This window comes from Antechinus flavipes, chromosome 4, assembly GCF_016432865.1.
Source record: "Antechinus flavipes isolate AdamAnt ecotype Samford, QLD, Australia chromosome 4, AdamAnt_v2, whole genome shotgun sequence".
NCBI classification, from domain to species: domain Eukaryota; kingdom Metazoa; phylum Chordata; class Mammalia; order Dasyuromorphia; family Dasyuridae; genus Antechinus; species Antechinus flavipes.
Genome location: NC_067401.1, coordinates 313532972 through 313558794, shown reverse-complemented (window position 1 = coordinate 313558794; position 25823 = coordinate 313532972). Strand labels below are relative to the sequence as shown.

Below are 25823 nucleotides of genomic sequence, written 5' to 3'. Positions count from 1 at the left end.
AACTCAGGTTAAGGGAAAAATCTTCAATCTTTATTGAAGTGAAGAGGTGAAAAAAGATTGCCATAGCAATATGGGCAAGAAGGATTGCGATAGCAATATGGACAGCTGCGACAAGAAGCCAGATAGCAGAGAGAGATCTGAGCTGAAAAGTATTCGCAATGGCAATGCAAGCAGTCTCTCCTTCCCCTTCCTTTTCCACTCCCCTGCCTCCACTCACCAAAATCGTCATTTCCTAAACAACACATCAGGACTTGCACAAAGAGTGGGCAGGGGCCATTCTTTCTCCAAGCATATATATTAATAGAGTATGGTCCAATTACTATTTAGCCTCAAATGCTTGGGACCTCAGTGCATCAACTCAAGCCTCAGCCCATTACATAATAAAACTTCTGATAATGAGCTTGTTCCCATATATAAATTGATGAGTAGTTAAGTATTGTTTATTCTTGGAATTCTACAAGTAACATTAAATGTTAATTGAATTGAATGCAAATTGAACAGAATGGGGAATAAGAGTCCTATGGGATTTTTCAGGGTGAAACATCCTTTGATTGCTATCATTTCTCATTAATTCTTATACTTAAAGAGAATCAAGATTCATAGTATACTGATGGATTTAAAAGTAACATTGACATATACTAAAACAGTTTCCATTTCTATCCTGAAAGCCTGGCCACATGGGGAAGAAGGAAATTAGAGAAGTTCAAATACAAGTAAAATTATTCTGTAATTTCCCTTATCAATTGAAATTTCTAAAAAGAGAACATCCAGGCTAGATAGCAGAGTTAATCAATACAACATTAAAAATAGACAGCCTAATACTAAACCTAAGCAAAAATCCATCCACTTTACAATATTGTAATTTGCAATTACAATATTGTAACTTACTTTACAAGTTGCAATCTCATCTCCATTTGAATACTTCTAGAGTGGGAGAAACTCCCATCTTCCAAGGCTGTCCATTCCATTTTAGTACAGCCCTAATTGGTTTTTTTTATAATAGCTTTTTGTTTCCAAAATACAGGCAAACGTGTTTTCAACATTCACCCTTATAAAATCTTGTGTTCCAAATTTTTCTTCCTCCCTTCCTCTCATTTCCCTCACCTAGACAGCAAGTAATCCAATAAATATGTGCAATCCTTCTAAACATATTTCCACATTTATTAGGCTGCACAAAAAAAAAAAAAAAAACTAGATTAATAAGGGAAAAAAGTGAGAAAGAAAAAAAAAAAACAAGCAAATAACAACAAAAGATGAAAATACTGATGTGATCCACATTCAGTCCCCATAGTCCTCTTGATGGATGTAGATGGCTCTTTTCATCACAAGTCTATTGTGATGAATCACTTCATTACTGAAAAGAGCCAAGTCCATCAGTTGATTTTCACAAAGTCTTGTTGCTGTGTACAATATTCTCTTGGTTTACTCACTCCATTTAGCATCCATTCATGCAAGTCTCTCCAGACAGCCTTAATTGTTAAGAAACTTTTATTTATATCAAACTTAAACATGCATTGTTCTTAATTTTGAAGCTGGACATTAGCTCAAAATGAAGATTTTGGCTGTTCTGAGAGATAGCATGACCTAGAGCATGAGTTCTTAACCTGGGATTGATAAATTTGTTTTTAAAAAAATATTTTGATAACTGCATTTCAATATAATTGATCTCCTTTGAAATCCTATGAATTACATTATATTAACTTAAAACCATTACTCTGAGGAGTCCATAGACGTCACCAGACTATGAGAGAGTCTGGTTAAGAACCCTGGTCAGTACATAGAAGGCTGACCTACAAGTCAGGAAGAATTGACATGGACAGGTTCTAATTCTGCCTATGACACATACTAGCTAGGGGATCTTGAGGAAGATAATTCATCTCTCACCACCTCAGATAACTTCCCAAGACTTTAAATTGTAGAACATTGCTAATTTGCTTCTATACAAGAAATTTCTTCATTAGGAGTTTTCTAAACTAACAATTACAGATTTATTTCCCTTTAAAAATATAAGTTTCATGAGTTATTTTTCATTTTAAAAAAGAGGCACCACCTAGTTATATAGGTTTGAGCTGGAGGAATGTAACCTAAATAAAACCCTTATTTTCAGCTGAGATTATCATTAAAGTTTTGCCTGAAGCTCTAGTAGTGTACATTATTTAGTTACTGAATTCAGCTTGTGAACAAATGACTAGTCAGTGACAAGTTTGTTCATTTGAATTCTTTATAGTGAGAGACTGTTTGGTTTGGGACCAGTCATGGGATCCAGTATCCATTATATAATCTGAAAATTCAATACTTCTTTTCCCTTCCTCTCCCCATCCCCTTCATTCTTAGATTTTCTTACTCACTAGATATTAAGACTGATCCAATTATAGAATCTCAATCCTTTAAAATGAGGATTCCAAGCAGAAAGATGATCAAAAGTGAGAGGTCATTGCCTAATCACAATAGAAATAGAGGAGGTCCTATAGTACCAGCTTGACCTGGTCTTATAGGATCTTATAGGATCCTTAAATAAACACATTATTTTATGACTATAGGAAAAGTTATCATATAGTCATGTTATCCCTGCTTAAAAGATGATAAAGTCACTGAAATCTATGTATGATAATTCACTTCAAAGTATTTTGGACTCCATTTTGAGATACAAGGAAAGTAACATAATTAGAAAATGACCTATTGTCTATCACAAGCTTTTGAAACTTGCCATTAGAGAGGCAGAGAAAAAAAAAAAAACTTGAATTTTCTTAGCTCAAAGTCGTCTAAACTACAAAAAAATAGTGTTATATACCTTTTAATGTTAGGACAGGCAATTTGCAATCATCCAATTTTCTGATTATTACATAAGGAGATGGGAAAAGGGAAAATAGAGAAACTCTGTGTGTATTGTGTGTGTCTGTGTGTAAAATAGTTACCTTTATAATCTCAGGGTTCCAAATCCTAAAAATAAAGATCTAGATTATAGTTAGATAGGATTTATGCCTTGGCTAAGAATGATGGGGAATTAAGAGAAATTATTATTGATTCTTTGTTTTCTATATTGCATTATGCCCTGGTGAAAACTCATCAGCATGTATACCACTGAGAATTTATATCTCCTACTTTTAAAGACATCAGGGAAGTAAATGAGTTCTATTTGTGATCGCTCAATATTTTGCCTATTGATTATCCACATGTTCTTCCTTCCTTTTTCTTCTTTTCTATGCCTGAATAGAGAACACAAGTGCCTCAAAAATATGAATTTCATTAACTTAAGTCTTTATGAGTTTTATAAAATATGGGGGCTAACAGCTGCAAAATAGCAAAAAAAAAAAATCCTGAGAACTTGTAGCATTTGTGTTATGCATCAAAGTAAAATATTCTAACACCTGAAGAAAAGATCATCTTCCCTAAACATCAAGCCATGCAGAAAAAAATTATCTAAATTTAAGATTGTCACTTACCTACAACTAGCCTGCCTCTTCAATCTAGACTTTCTGAAAATTGCCTGAATTGTACATCTTTTCTTGTTTGGTCATTAAAGTGCAAAATATTGGCATAGTAACACAAAGCCAATCTTTTCTGAATAATATACATGGCTATATGCTAAATATTCTTGCCCAGCCTGTAATTCTTAAGAATCAGTTACTTATTTCTCAGAGGTATCTATTTTTCTACATTAGGGTTAGATAATGAATAGCTATAACTACAACCATGTTCCCAACAACTCAAGCATCTTTCTGATCTCACACACAAGATGTAAGATTGATTTATTGGGAACTATTTCTAAAACACATTTTTTCACGTTCTTGTGTCTTCCTCTATTCTTCCTTTTTCCCTTATCTTTTGGACTTATAAATGTTGCCATGCTATATTTTTTATAGTTGTCCAAGTGATACATGGTATCCCACTTTTTATGGGTCTAAATGCCTGACCCCCCCAGCTCCATGATATAAAGGGATATGTAATTAGGAGAACAATTAGGAAGTGGAATAAGGGCCAAGTCTGGTGGAGATATGACTTTCTTTAATGTGACAAAATCAAAACATGATTTTTCTCAGTCCTTGTATAATGCCTCCCACTTTTCACTGGTCTATTTTTGTCACAAGATCTAATCTGAACAGTGTTTTCAAAGTGCAGAGCAGACATGGAAATAAGAACTTAACTTCTATCTTCCTTTTTCTTTCGTAGAGAACCATTCTGTCATACAAAAGTGAGGACAGTAGTACAAATCCTCCCTAATAGAAAACTGTTCATAGTAAGGACACTTGGGAAATGTGTTTACATGGTGCAGAAAGTCAGGGCAAAAGAGAAGAGCTATGAGTTGATTTATTCTTTCAAACTGTTTATTAAACATCCACTTGTCTGTAGAATACTTTTCTAAGTGATAAGAATACAAAGCTTCATTGAGAAATAATTCTTGTACTCATGTAATTCACAGTCCAGAAGAAACAAAGAGAGGTAATTAGAATGCATACATAATATAATGCTCTATATTATAATATAATAAAAAAACAACATAGCACAACATAACAAAGATAACTATATTAAGGAGATATAGAACAATGTGCTGCTTGAAGTCCCAAAAGTTTATGTGCTCAGTTTGGAAGAATTTTAAATCTGTCTAAAATATTTTAAAATCACATGATGACACTGAGACTAGCTGAAATGTTAATATATTTTGGCTAATTGTACCTATGATTGAGTAATATTGAGAACCTTAAAGCCTATACAGTTATTATCCTGTTTTCAAATGCTCAATACATACATTACCTATCCAAATGGTATATACTCCAATGCATAAAGTTGACTTGCTTGGGAACCATTTGATCTAATTTAATCCACATATACAAAGTCCAATTAAAAAGTGAACTTTAAAGAATAGGAAACATAGCCTATTATCTTTGGAGGCCATTGAACCTTGTACTAGGTTTATGTATCCCTTAATACAATTTTTCTGCAGTTTATAAAGATTGCATTACTTTGGTTATTTTTAATGAACAAATATGGATTTATGGAAATAAAGATAGTCTCAATATAGTACAGAGCATTCCTTTTTTTCCAAGCTTGAATGTTATCTAAATGTCATCACATCATCTTAAATTTTCATCATACTAAACAAGGATGTAAATAGAGTCAAAACAGAGTTGATGAATACATGAGTATTTATTGAATGTTCTTTGAATATTCAGCACTGTTCTAGGCCTTAGAGATCATCTCATTCACCTCCCTAATTTCATAGATGAAGAAACAACTTTTAAAAAATCATGTTTTCCTGTTTTTGGGGAACAGGATGGAGAAGGGCCCTGAAGAGGATCCATGTGAGAATGTAATAGATCATTTTAGTAAAAGAGGTCAACTAGAAAAATAACAGCATGGCAGGAGGTGGAGATAGTCAGTAGTGGTGTTCAAAGAAATGCTCTTCACCTATGGACATGGCTCTATAAAACTTTGCAAATATATCAGATGGTTGTACATCTTCCATGTTTTCTTGAATAGATGCCACAAGCTGTTTTAGCAGGATTGCTGTAACTGTGTTTTATTTGGTCCTGAGAGATACTTTGAAATTTTGTTGTATTGCACTGAACGTTCTTTATAACCCATAGATAATAAATTCAATCTTCTCTACACCTCTCAATCAGCTTTTTTAATAGTCAAGATACTGTTGGTTATAGAATATTGGTTAAAAAGCTTGTCTTTCCCCTTTTCAACAAGGACACTGTGGAGGTGAGTGCAGTAGATAGTGTGTCAGGGCTGGAGTCAGGAAGAAATCTTCTTGAGTTCAAATCTGACCTCAGACACTTAATAGCTATCTAACTCTGGAAAACACTATGAAACTGTTGGCCTCAAGTAATGGAAAACCTCTCCAATATGTTTGCCCAGAAAATCCCAAATTGGGTTACAAAGAATTGGACAAGACTGAAAATGACTAAACAATAATAACTCTTTTTTGCATGTAGATAAGTCCCTTATTTTTCAGAGATTAGAGTAGATGTGGTAGGTTTTTAAAATGTGCTTTTGATTGCCCTTTTTGAATTTCTCCCTTTTTCATAAATCTTGAGAATCAATTATTTAATGTTTTCACAATTATGATTGATATTGTCTAGAATGCTTCCTCTTTTCTTTCCTCCTTTTTCTTTTTCTTTCTTCCTCCCTCTCTTCTTCCTTCCTTCTTTCCTTCCTTCCTTCCTTTCTTTTCTCTTCTCTTCTCTTTTTTCTTTTCTCTCTTCTCTTCTCCTCTCCTCTGCTCTTCTCTCTCTCTCTCTCTCTCTCTCTCTCTCTCTCTCTCTCTCTCTTCCCCCTTCTTTCTCTCTCATTTTCTCTTCCACCCCATATTTTCATGTTTTTTTTTCTTTCTCCTAGAGAAAATCTAACATAATACCCATTCCCAAGGATAATAAACTCATAGTTTCTACCATGGTACCAGTTAGCTAAGGAAACCAGACTATCTAAGATTAATACCTCCAAAATAAGGGATGAGAACATTTTAGCCACAGAGCACCTGGATCCATAGCTAGATTAATACTGCTGAGATTCTCCAGCATAGAATCTGTGTCTCCACTCAGATTTTTGCCAAGCCTTGTCACCATTCCATAACCTGAAGGTCTTCTATTTATGGAACCGAATTCTTTAGTTCTTAGAAACCATCACCAGATCCTTGAACTCTCATTAGGATATTCTGGCTTCCTTTTCTCTTCAATATTTTATTATTTTTTTACATTGTTGTCACTTCACAGTACTACCTCTTTCAATTCAATCCTTCCTTATAAAAAAAGTACAGTTAAACAAAGCAACCAGTATTGACCATGTCTGCTTTCATGTGCTTCATTCCTTACCTGTAGTACAACACTTCTCTATGATAGAAGGGATGTGTATTTCATCAGCTGAAGTCATGATTGATCATTGAATTTATTTGAGTTTGCCTCCTTTTTTTTTTTTCATGTACATTATGTGGTTAAGTACATTGTTATTTGGTTCTAATTGCTCTTTTCTTTTTCACTTTGTATAAGTCTTCATAAGTTTCTCTGATTTCCTCGTACTTGTCTTTTCTTATAATTCATTAATATTCCTTATATTATACATCATAATTTCTTCAGATATATTCCAAATGATGCTAACTTTTTTTACTTTCAGTTTTTTGCTACCATAAAAATATTGCTATAAATATTTTGATGTATATGGGACCCTTTCTGGTATCTGCACCTTCCTTGGGCAATATATCTAGTAGCAATATGACTAAAACACACTGTTTGTATAGGTTAGTAATTTTTCTAAAAAGAGAATAATCATTTAAAATGTGGGTCATGCCTTTCTAAATGATGTAGAGCAGAGAGGTGGAGATAAGCTCTAAACAGGAGTGTTTTCATTTTGCCCCTTGGCAGACTCAATAATGGATATGACTAGTGCTATTATTTAGTCTCACTGTGAAGCTTTATTTATTATTAATCTATTTATTTATTTATTTTTACTTTAGGCAATACAAATACCATCTGCATGTTGTATATGAGTGTTTAAAATTATGGCTGCCAACATCTGTTGCCAAAGTAGGATTTATTTTTAATTCCTGATGAATCACTTGTTTTGCATAATATTAGACTGAATTTGTGTTAGTTGACATAGGTTGGAATCTATTCTGCTCCCAGAACATCATTAAGTCATTTTGTTGCCTTTCAAATTCTTATTATTTTACTCAAAGGGAAAATTCAATTTCTCTGATCTGTACAATGAGGCTACTTATATGAATAATATTTACTGACATTTCATATATGCATAGAGTAGTTCTAAGTGTTGGACAGAAATGCTGATACTATCCTTAGTAATCCCTCCCTTGATGTCATTGACACAGGAAATAAAGTAAAGATATTTTATTGAAAGCAGAGAAGAGAGACCAAATGAGGAGTCATCATCAAAGATTCTGAGGGGAAAATTGTATTGCTTGTTCTTTTTATCTTGCTTTTATTTGAGTTATTTTTCATCTCCAAGGGAGTCTCATAGCAGCTTCCTGTTCACCTGCTTCTCCTTTCTCCTTCAGAAATCCTAAAATGCTCTCTAAATCCCAGACCCAACTTTCATCACTCATTTGCTCTTTTCCTAGTTGTAATTCTCCCTCTTTTAAGAGAACTCTCTCATTGGCAAATGCACTATTTTCTCTATTCCTCCAGAATTTTGCTCCAGGTGAGAGCCTAATAAAAAATCTACATCATATTAGAGATTCTTGATGGAGAGAAGAGGGTAAAGGAATGGGAAGAAAAGACATAAGATGAATAGAAGAACCCAGATACAGGAAAGAATTGTGCCATTATAGCAGGTCCTGCTTTGTATGCAAAGAATAGAATTACACACCTATGCAAGTGACTTCCTAACCAGAAAACTCCCAGGAAGCAACTGATATCATTGTTGCTTAGGACAAAGATAATAAATGAATGAGATTTATAATGAGAAATGAAAACACCTATTTTAGTTTATTATTTTTTATTTTGATTTGATTTGGTTGACAGAAAAAACATGAAACACCTAGCAAGGAATAAAGCACTACAGTGGACAAAATCCTATATTTTACCGGACTTCCCATATGATGTTAAATGCATGTTAACTGAGCAAAAGTGTCCAGATCACAGCATGAGAATAAGGATCATTGAGTTTTTACAGGCAGATATGACAAAGTATCTGGAAGGATCATTGTAAGTATGAATTTTCTAGATATATTGCTTTAGGGGAGCATCTGTTCCCAATATAGGCTCTAAATTATAAAGGCTTCACTCTTTTCAGTGTTTAAATGATGAATTGCTGAAGCATTCAACAATGCCTATTATTCAAATGTCTATTCCCATTTGTTCCTAATAGGACTATAAGGAGAGAGATTTGAGGAAACATAATCACAATCCATCTGCTATTATATAAATCCCAATTTTGCTAAAAGGAGAGAATACAAGTTTATTTTTGTTACTGACTTCTTTGTAGAAAGGGTTCTTGCTCAGGTTGGTCTAGATCTGAAGTGTCAAAAAGGAGGAACTCAGGCAGAACTAGATTAAAATGTAATTGGGAAATATCTAATAAAACAAGTAAAAATACAATACCACAGAGATAATGTTAATTTGTGGTATTCTAAGTCTATATGTGATTGTAGATATTCAGTTCTATTTGAGTTTAATACCACTCTTCAAGATGACCTTTGAGATTCTTTGCGATCATTTCTCTGTCACCTTTTTTTGAGCAGGTACCCAACTACCCAACAATACAATGATGTTGTTAATGCCCTCCTTCAGGCATACCCATTCCTTGATGAAGATGGCAATGGTTTTGTAAGTATCCTTAATAACAAGACTCTTTCTGGCCTTACTACTTCTTATTTTTATGATTAATTTTGGAGTTTTCTTGGCAAAGATATAGAAATGGATTTTCATTTCCTTTTCTTAACTCATTTTATAGATGAGGAAACTGAGGCAAACAGGGTAACCTTATGTTACTAGGATCAGATTTGAAGTCAGGTCTTCTTGAGTCCAGACTTGGCACTCTATCCACTGTACCACTTAGCTACCCCTAACCTTACATAACTTTAAGTTTAAGGCACATATGTGCCTATGTATAAGAATTTAGTATAATAATTCTGCTCAGACACACACTGGTTAGGTGCTACTAGACGAGTCATTTGACTTCCCAGTTGCTTTAAGCAAATCTCTAAGAAAGGTACCAATCTGCACTGGTAGAAGGAGTTTCCTATACCAATGAAATTACAGATCTAGTTCCTCTGTTTATGTTCCTATAATAATAATAAGGGTTAGTAGAGAAAATTTGATACATATAGAAAGAAAAAAATATACTATTTTTATAAAAAATATCTTTCTTACATAATTTTCATCATTGCTTTGTCTTTATCAGGTTTCTTTGGCTTCTTAAATCTTTTTTTCTTGCCTCCTAATTGGACTTCAATATAAATGTTTCCCTTACCTACCTAGATGGAATAGAAAAGAGTGCTGCATTTAGAGCAAGAAAGGCTTGCATTCAAATCCTGCCCAGACAATCTCAAACTATGTGACTCTGATTAAATTACTTAACTCACAATTTCAATTTCCTCATCTATACAATGTAGATAACAGCATCTATCACTGGGAGTAGTTGTGAAGAACAAATGAGATAAATCTTGGAGTGCTATATAAATATTAACTATTGTAATTCCCTTTTTCCTCCCATCTCTGAGCTCTGAAGATTGTATATTCCTTTAAAAAGAAAAAAAAAAGGAGGCATGAAGCCTGTAGATATAAAAAGTTCTACACTAACCACTGTTTATGGTGTAATTCAGATTCTTAGATTTGGAAGCCTGAAGTTCCAATAACCATTGTTTGTAAGTGTGGTCAAAATGGCTTGTGATGAGGAAAGAACAAGGGACTTGGAATCAGACAACCTGGACTTGTTGCTTAGTCCAGTGACAGTTAAAAAAAATAATTCAGTTTACACTAGAAGAACCAGTGGCATCAACTGACATAATAATGTTATTAATTTTTTTTGCTTAAAAATCAAAATTTTCCTTTTATTTTTATTTTCTTTGTCTTACAAGTTTAAAAATTGTACTGCATCACTTGACTTCAAGATATTCCTAAATTCTAATTCTTCTTTAACAAGTGTGTGGTTTTTTTTTTTTTCCCCTTAAAACATAGGTAGCAGAGCAAAACAAAATGACCTCATTAGCCATACCCAAAAATGTAGGTTTCATTTAACATTTGACATGGACATTAATTCTATAATTGCTCTATCAGATGGTGACAGTGTGCATCATAGTTGATCCTCTAGAATTGTGATTGGCTATAACATCAAGTCTTTCAAAGTTATTTATTTTTACAATGTTGCTAGTATTACATAAATTGTTCTCACTTCACTCTATGTAAATTCACAAAAGTCTTCCTTCATTCCTTCTAAAACTGACTCATCATTTCCTATGGCTAATAAATAGTCCATCAATTTCAAGCAAATCATTTTCCTGAGACTCAATTAATTATGAATAAAATGGGAATAATGATACTTAGGACCATAGATTTCAATTTGAAAAATACTGTCAAGGACATCTCACCTAAATTCTTCATTTTGTAGATGAGGAAACTAAGGGTCAGAAAGTTTAAATGATTTGCCTAAGGTTCCACCAGTAGGAAGTGGCACAGATGAGATTTTAAGGTTAATCTCTGACTCAGAATCCATTGTATGTTCTCAGTTAATCCTTCCACCATGGGTTTGCAGAGTTGTTTCCATCCCTGAAACATATGGCTGAAGTGGCAGCCATTATTTTTATAAGTCTTTAAAGCTAAATGTCTGTTTGGTTTAATGAATATTATAGCAAGACTTCATTTAAAAATATTGTTATTGTTCAATTGGGTGTAACTATGACCCTAGTGGGGATTATAAAACCACTGAAACTGTTTGCCATGGTCCTTCTTCAGCTCTGTTTACAGATAAGAAAACTGAGACAAACAGGATTTAGTGACTTGTCCAGTGTCATACAGCTAGTAAGCATAAGAGGTTCGATTTGAATAAAGGTCTTCTTGACTCCAGCCCTGGTGCTCTATCCACTGTACCATGTAGGTGCCAGTTAAAAAAAACATAGCTGATGGTTATTTATCATGGAGTACATTTTGCCAATAAACTTTTGAAAAACTTTGCTGGTGAAGAGATGAACAAAATTATTTAATAAGCTAGAGTCCAAGTATAGGCATGATTGCTTCAAGCTGAAACATGAATAAGTAGATAGTTGCCAAAAATTGCTCTGTAAAGAGATCCAAATTTCTATCATTTTTCTTATGCTGAGAATGGAGCCAGTGTAAATGTTCTGAGAACAGGAAGAGTGAGAAATCCTTTGTTATTGTTCAGTGGCATGTATTATTTCAATGTGCTTCAATGCATGGAAAACTTTCATGGAAGACCTTCACATACCTTATCTAATCGAACAGTATAGAGATGAAGAAATCATGAATCCCTAGCAGGATAGCTCAGTATCCAGTTCACATCATTTTTTCACTGTCTGTCTTATATCTGGAATGCTTTCCCCTCCTCTTCTCTCTTCCTGGTTTCCCTCCTGATCTCCCTCAAACTTCAATTCAGATTCTGTATTCTATAAGAGACTTTTCTCAAACCTAACACCCTGCCCTCAACACATACTCTTTTGCTAGTTCCTTCTTTCTCCCTAAGATTAATTTTCATTCACTCTCTATATATCTTACATAAACCTATCTGTTTACTATGAGAAGTTAGATTATGAGCTCATTGAGGAAAAAAAAATATGTTTTTTATATTCTTTGTATCCTCAGAACTTAGTACAATGCCTGGCACACAGCAAATGTATTTAATAAGTGCTTATTGACTCACTGAGTATATAGGAGTTCTTCAAGATTTCAGAAGATCTCTAATCTGATCAGTGGGGAAACTTCATGTGCTAGAAAAAATCCCTTTATACCTTGATAGACAGTATTTATGAGCTAGTTGCAGTCCGAAATAGGTATTACCATGCTGATTGTTCTTTTACTAATAAACTTCTCTATTCTTGCTTAGGGATACAAGCAGTTAGTCTGTCTCCAGGGCCCTAGTCAAAAGATTTTCCAATTTGGTAGGAACTGCCAGAGTTTATAACTAGCTAAACCTAGAATTATCTCTATGATGAAGAATCATAGGATCATAGATAATCATAGATTCTAGAGTCTGGGAGACCTAAATTCAAATCCAGCCTCAAATATTTACTAGCTGTGTCACCCTAGTGAAGCCATTTAACCTCTGCCTTGGTTTCCTCATCTATAATAATAGTATCTATCTTGCAGGGCTTTTGTAAGGATCAGATTATATAATTATATAGCACTTAGCACAGTGTCTGGCACACAGTATTATATAAATGTTAGCTATTTTATTATCATTATCATTATTTTCTAAGTCTAGTATCCTATCTACCATATCATGTTATCTCTATTGAAGGTAGGCAGCCAGTTAACGTGTATTTATTAAACAATTAATTAATCAACCAATTACTTTGTACCCTAGGGACTATGCTGGGGATATAAAGAAAGATAAAAAACAGTTCCTGACCTTAAAGAGTTTACATTCTAATAGGCATGATTCTCAAAAATACCCATTGGAAAATTATTTGTGCCAATCAATCAATAAGCATTTATTAAGTGCCTACTATAAATTAGGTACTGTGTTAAGCCCTGGGGAAACTGTGAAAAGCAAAATATGTTCCTGCTCTCAAGGAGATAACAGTCCAATGGAGGGAAAACAAGCAAATTACATGGACAAAAATCTACATGCAAGATATATAGGAAATAAACAATTCGGGGAAATAACTATAATGAAGTCCTTCTCTCTCTTTTGCTGCATGATCCTTCAGCTCTTATCCTCTAATGTAGGGTTCTGTCCTGGGTCCGCTTCTTTTCTCTATCAATGCTATTTTAATTGATCTCATTGGCTCCCATGGATTTAATAACTATCTCTGTGCTGATGATGCTCAGATTTACCTATCCTGATCCAATCTCTCATTCCAACTGCCTTTCAGACATTTTGAATTGGAGATGAGAGATATGTATATATATATAAAGTCAAATGTTCATAAATCTCTCCTCAACTCCTACCTTCCCTATTACTACAGAAGACAATACCATCCTCCCAGTCCCTCAGATTCACAACTTAGGAGTCATCCTCTATAATTCACTGTCTCCCTCTCATTCTAATCCTAAGCTATTGCCAAGGCTATTTCACCTTTGTAACATCTCTTGAATACATCCCGTTCTCTTCTCTGACATTGCCACCACTCTTGTGGCTCGTCATCTAGTACTTGAACTATCAATCTGTTAGTGACTCGGTCTGCGTCAAGTCTCTCCCCACTTCAATCAGTCTTTCATTCAGTCATAATCTAATCTAATCTAATCATATCACTACCTAACTCCTATAACTCCACTTAGTAAATTCCAGTGTCTTCCTATGCCTCCAGGAATAAATACAAAATGCACTCTTTTTAGCATTGAATGATCCTCAAAATCTAGTCCATCCTATCTTTCCAATTTTCTTATGCTTTATTCCCCAAGATATATCTCAAGATACACTGATTGAGTGACACTGGCCTGCTAATTGTTCCATGAAAAACATATTCCATCTCTCAGTTCTGGGAATTCTCTTGAACTGTCCCCTGTGATGGAACACACTCTTATCTTACTCCAACTACTGGCCTCCCTGGCTTCCTTTAAATTCTAATTAAAATCCACACTTTTACAGAAAACTTTCCTCAAATCCTCTTAATTACAGTGGCTTTCCTCAGTTATTTCCTATTTATCCTGAATAAAACTTGTTTTATATATCCTTCTTTGCTTGTTGGCAACCCTAATAAATTGTAAACTCTGAGGGTAGGGACTATCCTTTGCCTCTTTCTGGAATTTGGAAGGTGATGATGGTCCACATGAGCAGATAATGATATCAGAAGAAACAAAGGGACTTATAGGAGAAATGTTACAAATGTATAACGGACAGATGATGGCAACAGATTATAAATAGGGGAGGGAGGTAGAGGGGTGAGAGAGTGAGATAGGAGTAAAGGTTCTAAGCCTAGGTAACTAGGAAAATAGTAGTGCCTTCAAGAGTAATAGGGAGTTAGGAAGAAGGGAAGGTTGTAGGAAAAGGTGAGTTCAGTTCTGGACATGTTAAACTTAAGATGTCTGTCGGTACCTTCATTTCTTCCTCTTTTCTTAGCTCTCTATAGTCTGGCTTCCAACTTCATCATTCAATCAAAATGCCTCTCTCTAAACTTACTAATGATCTCCTAAATATCAAATTAATGACTTTTTTTTCGGTCTTCATCCTTCTTGACTTCTCTGCAGCCTCTGGCACTACTAATCACTTTCTTCTCATTGATAATTACTTTTCTCTAGATTTTCATAGAGTGGCTTGCTTTGAATTTGTCCTTTTTCTACTCTGACTAAAAATATTAATGACTTGAAAGAGTTAGGTTGAGAAATAGAGGTAATTCTGAAGTGTTCTTTAGAGTTTATTTCCTTTACAATTGCTTGCTACTATACTTCCCATTAAACTCAAACTGTTTGGAAATCTTTCAATGTTCCAATATAAGACTAAAGAACATTTTAAAAATATTTTATGTGTATATATGAATTATATTTTATATTATTAAAATATCTTATAATGATTTATTATGTAGGATTTGGGAGGAACACTGAAATTGAACCTCTTTAATTCAGTGCTACCATATTAGAGATTAAAATAGATTACTTCTGAATTTAGATGACTTCTGGCCCCAAATCTTTGATATATAACTTCACAAACATGAAGGAGGTGCTCAGCCATCTCTAATGTAGTAGCCAGAAATCAACAACTTAGACTGAAAGATAAATTCATCTAGACCTATTTACAAGATAACATGATAATATTTTGTTTCCAAAGGGAAACAGAATTAGTAGACAAAACCATTTTTAATTGAATTTAAGCAAGGAGCAGCTTATTTTATTCTAAACTGAGTCTATCTCACCTGCAACCTCCATTACATCAAGGGAAACACAAAATCTCAGTTGGAAACAACTTCGGGGGGCATTTAATTCAACTTTCATATCTGAACAGAAATATCTTCTACAATATCCCCAGTTGATTAATTTTTTTCTTGAAGACCTTTAGGGAAAGGAATTTCACTATTTCTCAATTAAACTCATTTCTCTCTTTTAAAAGGGGGAATTTCCCTACATATTTTTGTAGCCTAAATCTGTCTATCTTCATCCTTCACTTATATATTCTAGTTCTTCCCTCTGAGACAACCAAATCTAATCACTCTTTTATGACATCCCTTTTCTAGTTGTGTAGGGATATGTGTGTGTGTGTAAAATATTTCCCATTCCTTACTCACGTAAACATTTAGACTTACAGTAGATATTCCCAGTTCTTTCAACTGATTTTCACGTAGCATTGCCTCCAGTACTATTGCCATCTTTGTTGTTCTCTGAAACTCTCAAGATTTTCAGTGTCCTTCCAAAAATGTAGAGCCTGGAATCATAAATCCCTCATGTGGCCTAGTATAGCAGGATTCTCTTGTGGAAGGTAAGATGTTAGAAGGAAACTGGAGGGCTGGAATTCAAAATGATGTCATACAGCTATGTTGGCACAGTTACCACAACAAAAGAAGGAAATTACATCCTGAGTTCCAGACCTTTGATTTAGTTTACTGAACCACATAGACTTCCTTCTTCTTCTTTAAGAGGAAATCAGGCTGAAATCTCAAACTGTGATAAGAAACCATTGGAATCTATTTCAGGTCTGCTCACTCATTTCCTCAAGACTCAATATCATCATGCTAATAGCTATGTTAATCAATGTTTCCAAATGATTACAAATGATAGGTTATTTGAGAATTTTTCAATCTTCTATCTACAAGGCTTCTTAAACTGTTTTTTACTCACCACTTCTTTTTTTATTAAAGAAAATGTTTATATGACTCTGGACATATAGGTACATAAAAATAGGCAAGCAAATCAAACATTTACTGATAATAAATCATAATTTTGCCACCCCCACATTCAGTTATGGTATCTTATGTGGGCTTATGACCCACAATTTAAGAACATTTTGTTGTGCCATAGTTCCCTTTTATTGTCCTGCCTCAGTTTCCCTGAATTGTTTGACCTCAGTTCCTAATTGTTCTGCTCAATCCTGTAAAACCACCCCTCCCTCCTAATCATGATGATCCAGATAAGGAGAAAGACCTTCTATTTTAGATAGCATCAAAATGACCAGTGCCTCCCCCAACCCTGTCAGGACTGGATTGATAGTCCCTTTCCTGCTCTCAGTGCTTGGACTCCATCCCTGCTTCCCTCTATCCCTGTAGCTGAGCCACATGTGTATATATACTTCATGGGAAGCACACATTAGTTGCCGGATGCTTTGGACATCAGCCCTGGGGGCAGCATACCCCCAGCACAATCTCTCCCTTTCAAATAAAATATTTAAAACTCTCTAATCTCTATCTTGCCTCAGTTTCTCCAGCATTACAGTTTGATCTATAGGTCTTATAGGCAAAGACCAATATCATTTCTGTTTTAAATCTCAGCAAATGAATGAAGAATGCTTTTGAATGAAAATATTCTCAAAGCCAGAACTGACAGTAGAATAAGATTTCCTGGTTTATGGAAGAGTGTCTAAAGCCTCATAGTGAATAACCATTTATTACTATTTGTTACTTTATGCAGTTTTTGTGGAAACGAGCCCTCAAAGATCGCTTCAAATATGTTCGGAGGCCCATAGAAGATGATGAACAGGTGATAAGGAACAAGTGTAAATTTGGCCACAGAAAAGGACAAACAAGGAAATCTTTCACAGAAATCAGATGTGAAGAAATTCAGATTGTTCAAATAAAAGTAAGTGTGAACATCCTGGCATCTTACTCAAGGGGAAAAATTGGCATTAGTTTGTTTATAATTTATTTGTAAGTTGTATGGCCTCCCTGCAAATAAAAGTGTTAAGGTTGGAAATGGACCCCAAAAGCTTGGTGTCATGAGGTGTCTCAAAAGAATTTTCAGGCTTGAACCCATACCCTAGTTAAGGGGCATGGTATTGTATTTGTAACTGTAATGCCAACTGAAGCCTGCAGGCTAAAGTCCAAAGATTTTAGCAAAGAACCTGGAGCAAGGACAGATTTATCCAGTTTGTGTCATTGATATGCTAATGACAGTTAGGTAGAGCTGAGGAGTGCTCTCAGGGATTTGGTTATCACTGAAGAGTAGATTTAGGATTATCCTAAAGCCAGAAGACTTTAGAATCTTTGATAGACAAGATTGTTAGAACAATAGCATCTTAAGGTTAGAGAATCTCAGGATCACTAATTTTCGTAAAGTTTAAGTAAAGAAATATTGTCATATTCCTAGGCCAGACTTTTACAATCATTGATAGAATGACAGCATTTTTAGATCAGAGGGCCCGGGATCACAGATTCCAATGCCAGAAAATTTAGAATCACTGACAGATTATTAGAACAGAAGCACCTTAAAATTATTGTTGTCTCCCTAGAAGCTATATTCCATCACAAGTAGTCGCTAAAATGCAATATACAATTTTCTTAAGTAACTTATAAATTGCTCTTGGAGGAAATCACAAGAGTTCGAAAAATACTTTGAGTCCAGGAGGCATTGTTTGAATCTTCATAACCTTTGAAGGTGCGGGCCTTAAAGGATAACCATCATGGACTGATTGGTCGGGATGGCAAAACCTAGTTTAAAATAAATGTGACTAATTCACAATGGCCATTCTCTTTGGCAAAGATAGATTTACTTGGGGAAGAGATTACAGACAAAATAAAGGGATATAAAAGACACCAAGAATGGTAAATATGAAATTGAGTTGGAAGAGCATATGGTTAAACTAACTAGAATTAGCCAGAATAAAGAGAAAGATGCCATCAGAGGAAAGATATTCTGAGGAAAAAGAAAGCAACCACATTAGTGGGCTTAATCCTGAAAAAGAGGGAGCAAAGATCATCATAACCTGATCTTTTATAGGGGAAATACAGCCTTAGTATTTTCCACGTGTAAAAGCATGAAATCAAGAGAGAGGGTCAAAGAGCTAGATGGAATGCACCTGGTAGACCAGGTCCCAGACTTGTTTTAAGATATGCCAATCAAGAAAGTCTGGGAAAGCTAGCTTCCTTTTTGTATGTATAGAGTTTACATAATGACTGTCTTAACTTATGGTAATAAGACAGTTTGGAAAAACTAAGTTCCATTAAGAATGTCTTAAAGGTTGTTGTGAATGTCTTTAAAGATGCTAACTAGATGGAAGACAGAATGGTCGAATAACAATAGATTGACCTCACATTCTTTTATACAAATAGGATTTGGGCTTCTTCCTGACAGGGAAGATAGTTCACATCAGTACCATGTTTAAAAAGTATTGGACTATCAATCCAGAAATCTGGGTTCTAATCCTGGATTATGATTAAATAAATAGATGGATAGACAGAAATCTGGAAAGACAGATAGATACATAGATACAAAGATAGATAATAAATCATTTATTAAGCATTTAGGTACTGCCAGTTACTATGCTATACATGGAAAAAACAAGCATAATAGCTCTAGCTTTAGGGAGTTTACATTTGAATGGGAAAAGATAACACATAAAAAATGTGATGAAAGGAGGCAATAGATAGAACACTGGCTCTGGAGTCAGGAAAACTTGAATTCAAATCTGGCCTTAGACACTTAATAGTAATGTGACCCTAAACAATTGAGGCAACGAATCTACTCTTTCACCTTTTTTTTTTTTTTCTTTTGGATCCTTGAACTCTCCTAAAATATTTTACGGTTTAGGGACCAGATTTCTTCTTAAGGATGATGACTTAAATCAAAATCATTCTGATTCTCATTGATTGACCACCTGAAGGTCCAGACTAAGCCCCATTTCATTTTTGTTTGGACCAATCAGGATTGATTAAATCAAGTTGAATGTAAATAGCAGTTATTTGTGTTTAGTCAGAAACCCCGAGGGTCTTCCCCTTCCAGATTTATTTATTTATTAGATTTCTTTGTTTGTTTCTTTTAGACTGGATGAATTCTTTCACTCAATTGCTACCTCACCCTAATTACTGAATAGGTGCAGCCTCAGTCAAACTTAGATCCCTTGAAGACCTTAGCTTAAAAAGGTAAAGGTCTCTCATTGCATCCAGGGCCATCTCCAGGTATCTTAATCTATATCTTGTTATTGGATCCAGATGGCTCTGGAGGGAGAAGTGAGGCTGACCTTGCACAGTCCTCCTTACTGAAATCCAATTCATTTGCCTGTCATGGCATCACCTTCCTGATGTCATAATCCTCTTCAAGAATGAAGGATTAACAACAAAAACAATGACCCTGAACAAGTAATTTAAGCTCTGTCTACCTCAACTATAAAATAGCAATTATAATAATAGCACATACTCCAGAGTTATTGTGAGGATCAAATGAGACAATGTGTATAAAATTATTTAGCACAGTTTCTGGTGCATTGTAAGCACTTAATATTTATCTTCTTTACTTCCTCCCTTCCTTTCTTCTCTTTCTTTTCATCTTCCCTTCTTCCCTCCCTCCTACCTTTACTTTCTTCCTTTTGATGAGGTGTGAGAACTGGGGTGGCAGATTCCTTCTGGTTGGAGCTGCATATCCTATGTGAAAGAATTCTCAAACCTGAAATCTGTGGCAAAAGGAATTTTATTTCCCCTAAGAAGACAGCTTGCGAGGAAGTTAGCCTTTTCAGTGGGCAGGGAATAAGCAAAGGTGGTTTACACTGAGAAGAAGATATCTTCACAAGAGGGCATAATCCTATTAGGACATCTGTAAAGATGCATTCAGACTTGTCTTTTATTAGCTGTCTGAAGCTTGGGGCTTCAGTTCAATGCAAAATTCAATGAGATTATTTAACTGGGAGTTTGAGCCACTGGGAACAGTTTGAACCACTCAATAGAGGATTATCAGCCCAGATCTCCAATTGAATGAGACCACTTAACTTGGAAAGGGTGTGATCTGAGAAAGGTGTGCTTTTCCCAGGTGAGAACTTGAGACCCCAATCACCCTTCTTTCACAGATTAAAGGAGAGTTTCAGAGCCTCTTCAGGTTAAAAGGGACACAATTTACATCACTTCTATCCTACCTCCCTTTCTTCCATCTTTACTTTCTTATTTCCTTTCTTCCTTCTTTCCTTCTTGGAAAATGGGAGGAGTTAGGGGGAAGGGGTGGGGGGGGGAAAGGAACTCAAGTAGGGTCATAGTGAAAAAACTGCAAGGAAAACTCAAGTTTCCTTATCTGTGAAATGGAGATTGTAATACTTGCACTCCTTGTGTCACAGGAGTGTTGTGAGGAAGGAAAAACAAATCACTTTGCAAACCTTTAAGTTTTATACACATAAGTTATTATCATATTCCCTACAAATTTCATCCCTGACCTTAATCCAGTTTGAACTTTCAAATCCTGGCTTAACCTCAAAATTGCTTGTCCTCAAAGACAATTTGTTTGATTTATAGATTCTTTTTGTTTTATTTATTTAATGTTTTCCCTCAATTACATTCAAAACAATTTTTTAAAAATATTTGCTTCTAAAATCTTTGAATGGTAAGTTCTCTCCCTTCTCTCCAACCATAATTAAAAAATTACTTGTGAAGCTATACAAAACATTTCCATAAAAGTCAAATTGTGGGGGGAAAGTTTAAGTCTACTACCCTAATGAAAATAAAAACTCTCAAAAAAAATTTAAATTAGAAAAAAAGAGAAAAAGAGAGAATGCTTCAATCTTTATTCAGTGTATTCAAAAGAATACACTGAAACTGTATTCAAATTCAGTCAGTTCCTTCTCTGGTTATAGATAGGATTTTTCATCATAAGACCTTCAGAGTAGCCCTGGATGATTGTACTACTGAGAACAGCAAAGTTATTTACAGCTGATCATCATTACTTTGTATATAGTACATTTCACTTTGCTTGAGTCCATGGAGGACTTTCCAGGTTTTTTTTTTTCTTCCCAAGAGCATCCTGTTGATCAATTCCTATAGAACAATCATTTCTATCATAAACATATAACATTTTATTGAGCCATTTCCCAATTTATGGACATCCCCTCAATTTCTAATTTTTTTGCCCTGAGAAAAGAGCTATTGTGAATATTTTTTGTACATGTAGGTCATTTTCCTTTTTTTTTTTTTTTCAAATCTCTTTTGGTATACATGTAGTAGTGGTGTTGTTAGGTCAAACAAAATGCATGAATTACAGATCATATCTTTTGATCATTTATCAATTGGGGCATGGCTCTTTATTTTTTATAAATTTGACTCAATTAGTTCCCTCTATGTTTGAGAAATGAGGCCTTATCAGAGAAAGTAGCTTTGAAATTCTTTTGTAAATTCTTTTAATGATGAAACAAAAGTCTACCTGCCTCTTGTTTTGTTATTCCTAGATTGAATGTTCCTGAGAGGTAGATACCACATCTACATGTTCTGTAGTTCCGTCAAATGTCATAACTAACAGCATTTTGGTTAAAAAAAAAAGTGTGTGTATATATATAGATACACACACACACATATTTAATGGCAGTTAAGATAAATTGTAGTTGTATTTTTCTTTGATCAAAGATATGTAATCAATGGGAAAGTGTGCTGGATGTCAAAATAGAAATTTTCAAACCAACTAGGGGAAAATGGAAATTTGGGGGAAAGAATTAAGCTTAAATGTAGCTGAGCTTTTAAAATACCTATTATTTTGTTAGGCTGGGAGTATAAGGATATTCTGGGTAATTTGGTTCAGCCATAAATTATAATGTTCTCTATTATGACCCAGAACTTGAAACAAAGTACGAAAGGGAATTGAGATGACAATGGTTACATCTAATTTAGCACTGATTTAATCCTACAACAAATAATGATTTCCTAGTGGTATATACTCTAAGCTAGGAACCTTAGCCAGGATTCATTTGGAGAGAGCTAGAGGCAGAATCTGGCAGAGGCAAAGGACTGGCAGCAGGAGCTCAAGCTTAGAGATAGACCTCTAAGAAAGCTAAGCGGACCCCAGGAAAGTAGACAAGACTTTGAAAGAGATTTGGACTTTAACCCCTGGCTACTCATGTGGTGATTACTAAACTGAAATGAAGGCTGCCTCCAGAGACCCCAAGAAAACCTTAACAGAGAACATTACATTTTAGAGAGAACATTACAGTTTTCTATATTAAATTTAGAAGTGAAGTTTATGTAGGCAAAAGGCACAAATTTATAAAGCTAATTTACTTTTAAACAGCTTAAACTTTTATTGAAGATGCTGAAGATGTTGAAGCTGCTGAAAAGGAATCTAGCATATTAATATTTATTAATTTATAAGATGCAGACAAACACTTAAGTCAGTCAATCAACAAACATTTATTGAGTGCCTACTACATGCCAGACACAATTGCCTGCATTATTGTGAAATAAAGACAGCTGTTTTCTGGACTTACTATTTTCCAAAGTATCAAACAAACATGAAGATTTACATTATAGGACCTTGGCTCTAGAAAGAGAAATTTAAATCCTGGCTTCAATACTTCCTGGCTGTGTTTCCTCTACTTTAAAATGATTCAAGATACTTACATTTTTAGAAAAGAAGGCAAAGAGAAGAAATGGAGAATAAAATTTATTCTGACTACTATTATTCAAAATAATAATAATAATTACTAGCATGCAGTTTATATATTATTATTGTTATAAAATTGCTAACATTTATATAGTATTTTAAGGTTTATAAGTTGATTTACAAATATTATCTCATTTTATTTTGACAATAACTCTGAAAAACAAGTGCTAATATAATTCTCATTTTATAAAAATAAAAAATGAGGCAAACAGAGATGAAATGATTTGCCCAAAGTCACCAGGTTAGGAAATACCTGAGACCAGGTATGAATTCACATTTGGCTCTTAAGTATTCTATGGTTCTTTTAATGATGTCTTTTCTGCTAGATTATAAATTTCTTGAGATCAGGAATTAGGATTTTAACTTTATATCCTCCACAGTGTCTGGCATCAAAGAGCCATGCTGCTATAAATACATACCTTTGTGAGTCTCATCAGAACCTATGCTGACATTAGTTGGTGCTTATTCATCAAAATCTACATAATTTTAGCTTGAACCTTTTATACATACACATAAAAACAAAAAAATGAAGGATAGTTAAGAGTACTTCTTTTTTGATTAATAGAGAATCATGGAATCAGAACTGAAAGGGCCTCAAAAATCACTTTTTCAATTATAGATAGTGCAACTAGGTGGCACAGTAGACTGAGCATCAGGTCTCCATCAGAAAAAATTAAATTCAAATCCAGACAGTGATGCTTACTATGTGTGTAACCCTTGGCAAATCACTTAACCCTGTTTGCCTTGATTTTCTTATCTATAATATAAAGTAGAAAAGGAAATGGTAATCCACTCCTCTGTTTTTTTCCAAGAAAAACCCAAATGGAGTCAGAAAGAATTCGATGTGACTGAAAAGGGACTGAACAAAAATTTATAAATAAGGAAGCTGAGACCCAATGATGTGTATAACTTTGTTAAAATAACACATCTTGTAGAGAAGCCCTTCAGTTCAGGTTCTGATATAAAATCATGTTAATTTGAATATCAGTTTTCAAAATAACTTGGAAAAAAAAAAAAAAACAAGGATAAATGTTTCAGTGCCTTGATTCTGCCTCTAAGGTTCATTCTGGCAGAAAGAAAATTCTAGGAATGGAAGAAGAGAAAGAAAACAGTCCTAAAACAGTAGTCATGGGGAGTGAAAGGTGAAGAAAAATTAAAAGGAAACATGATAAAGATATAGCTTTTTAAAAATACACACATGGTGTTTACTTTACCAGGTCTCAATAATGACAGTTTTGATTGACATGGGTGGAAATGAAGAAATAATGGAAAAAGAAAAGGCAGGTATTAAAATATGGAAGGATGGATTTTCATAGAAAAATGTATTAAAAATATGCCACTGAATGGTCATATTACAAGTGAATTATTCATCTTTTTTGTATAACTTGATCATTCCTTCATCAAACAAATGAACTATTAATAGTGGTTGCACCATTTGGATGTCCTGAGTTTTAGCCACCATTCTACTAAAGCTAGATATAATATTCTTCTCTAAAATATAATGTTCTCTGGGAGCAGGTTTTTTTTTGGGGGGAGGGGGGAGCTTCTGGGAGCAGCCTTCGTTTCAGTTCAATAATCACAAGTGCAGCCAGGGATTAAAGTCCAAATCCTATATTGTCTCCTTCTAAGTCTTGTCTCCTTCCTTGGGCCCAGTTAGCTTTCTTAGAGGCCTATCTCTCTCCTTCTTTCCTGCCTCTAGTCCTTTGCCTTTGCCAGCTTCAGCCTTCAGCCAGCACAAAGGTAGAAGATGGAATGAATCTGTTTCCTCCTCCAAGAGCTTCTAGTGGGCTTGTGTGTCTGGCTTTGAGAGCTTCTTGCTTATATGCTGTACACTGAGTATATATCAATCATCACTAGGAAACCATTATTTGTTGTAGGATTAAATCAATGCTAAACTAGATTTAACTACTATCTCCTCAATTCCTTACTTAGCATCTTGTAAGAATCCTCACAGCTATGGTATTATACGAATCACAACCTTTACCAAACTAGTGATTATAAATGGATAACATAGGTTTATCGTTACTGGCTTGGTAAAGGATTTATAGATAAGGAAGCTGAGACCCAATGATGTGTATAACTTTGTTAAAATAACAAAGTTGAGTTGAGTATTTTTTCAGGAGACTATCTTTTTGATTTCCATGTTTATATGTATGCATGAATTACATGCACCAATTTGACTACTTTGGTTGTACCACAAATTATTTTATTGCTATGTCAAAATATAAGCAACATTTTAAAAATTACCATGAAATAATTCTGTTGTTTTGGAGGAGATGTAGTGGCAGCTTATTGCTGTTATATAGGTAAAGACAATCAAATTGCTTTTTATTGCTTTAGAGTGATACATTTTAACAGAGTAGAGGCCTTTAAAAGCAGAGGAATCAATCTGTTTAGATTTTAAAAGTGTTGGTTATGATGAGATAATATGACTAAAGAAGGGATCTAGAAAGAGATTTTGAGGAATTTTCCTTGGTAAAAATAGAGTATTTATCTTATTTTGTGAAAATGCGAAGTTCTTAGAATTCATTCATTCATTCACCAAAATCTTGTGGAAGATACTGGAGAGATAAAGGAACACATAAGACAGAATAAGGTACTCCTTATCCTCAAGGAACTTGCAAACTACATGGTTGATAAAATATTATACCACTGACCTTTTACCATAGTCCAGCAACCATTTCCTAGAACAGTGAAGCATGGGGT

At 34.4% G+C, this 25823-nt stretch overlaps 1 protein-coding gene across 1 annotated transcript in view; it reads left to right on the top strand.

Annotated features, from left to right (window-relative positions):
- The window catches only part of SAMD3 (sterile alpha motif domain containing 3), a 61838-nt gene that overhangs the window by 16269 nt on the left and 19746 nt on the right, over positions 1–25823 (top strand). The window contains exons 4-6 of the mRNA XM_051997725.1: positions 8478–8660; positions 9197–9281; positions 17187–17354. Of these exons, the coding sequence (XP_051853685.1) occupies positions 8478–8660; positions 9197–9281; positions 17187–17354 (436 nt within the window). The remainder of the gene's footprint in view (positions 1–8477; positions 8661–9196; positions 9282–17186; positions 17355–25823) is intronic.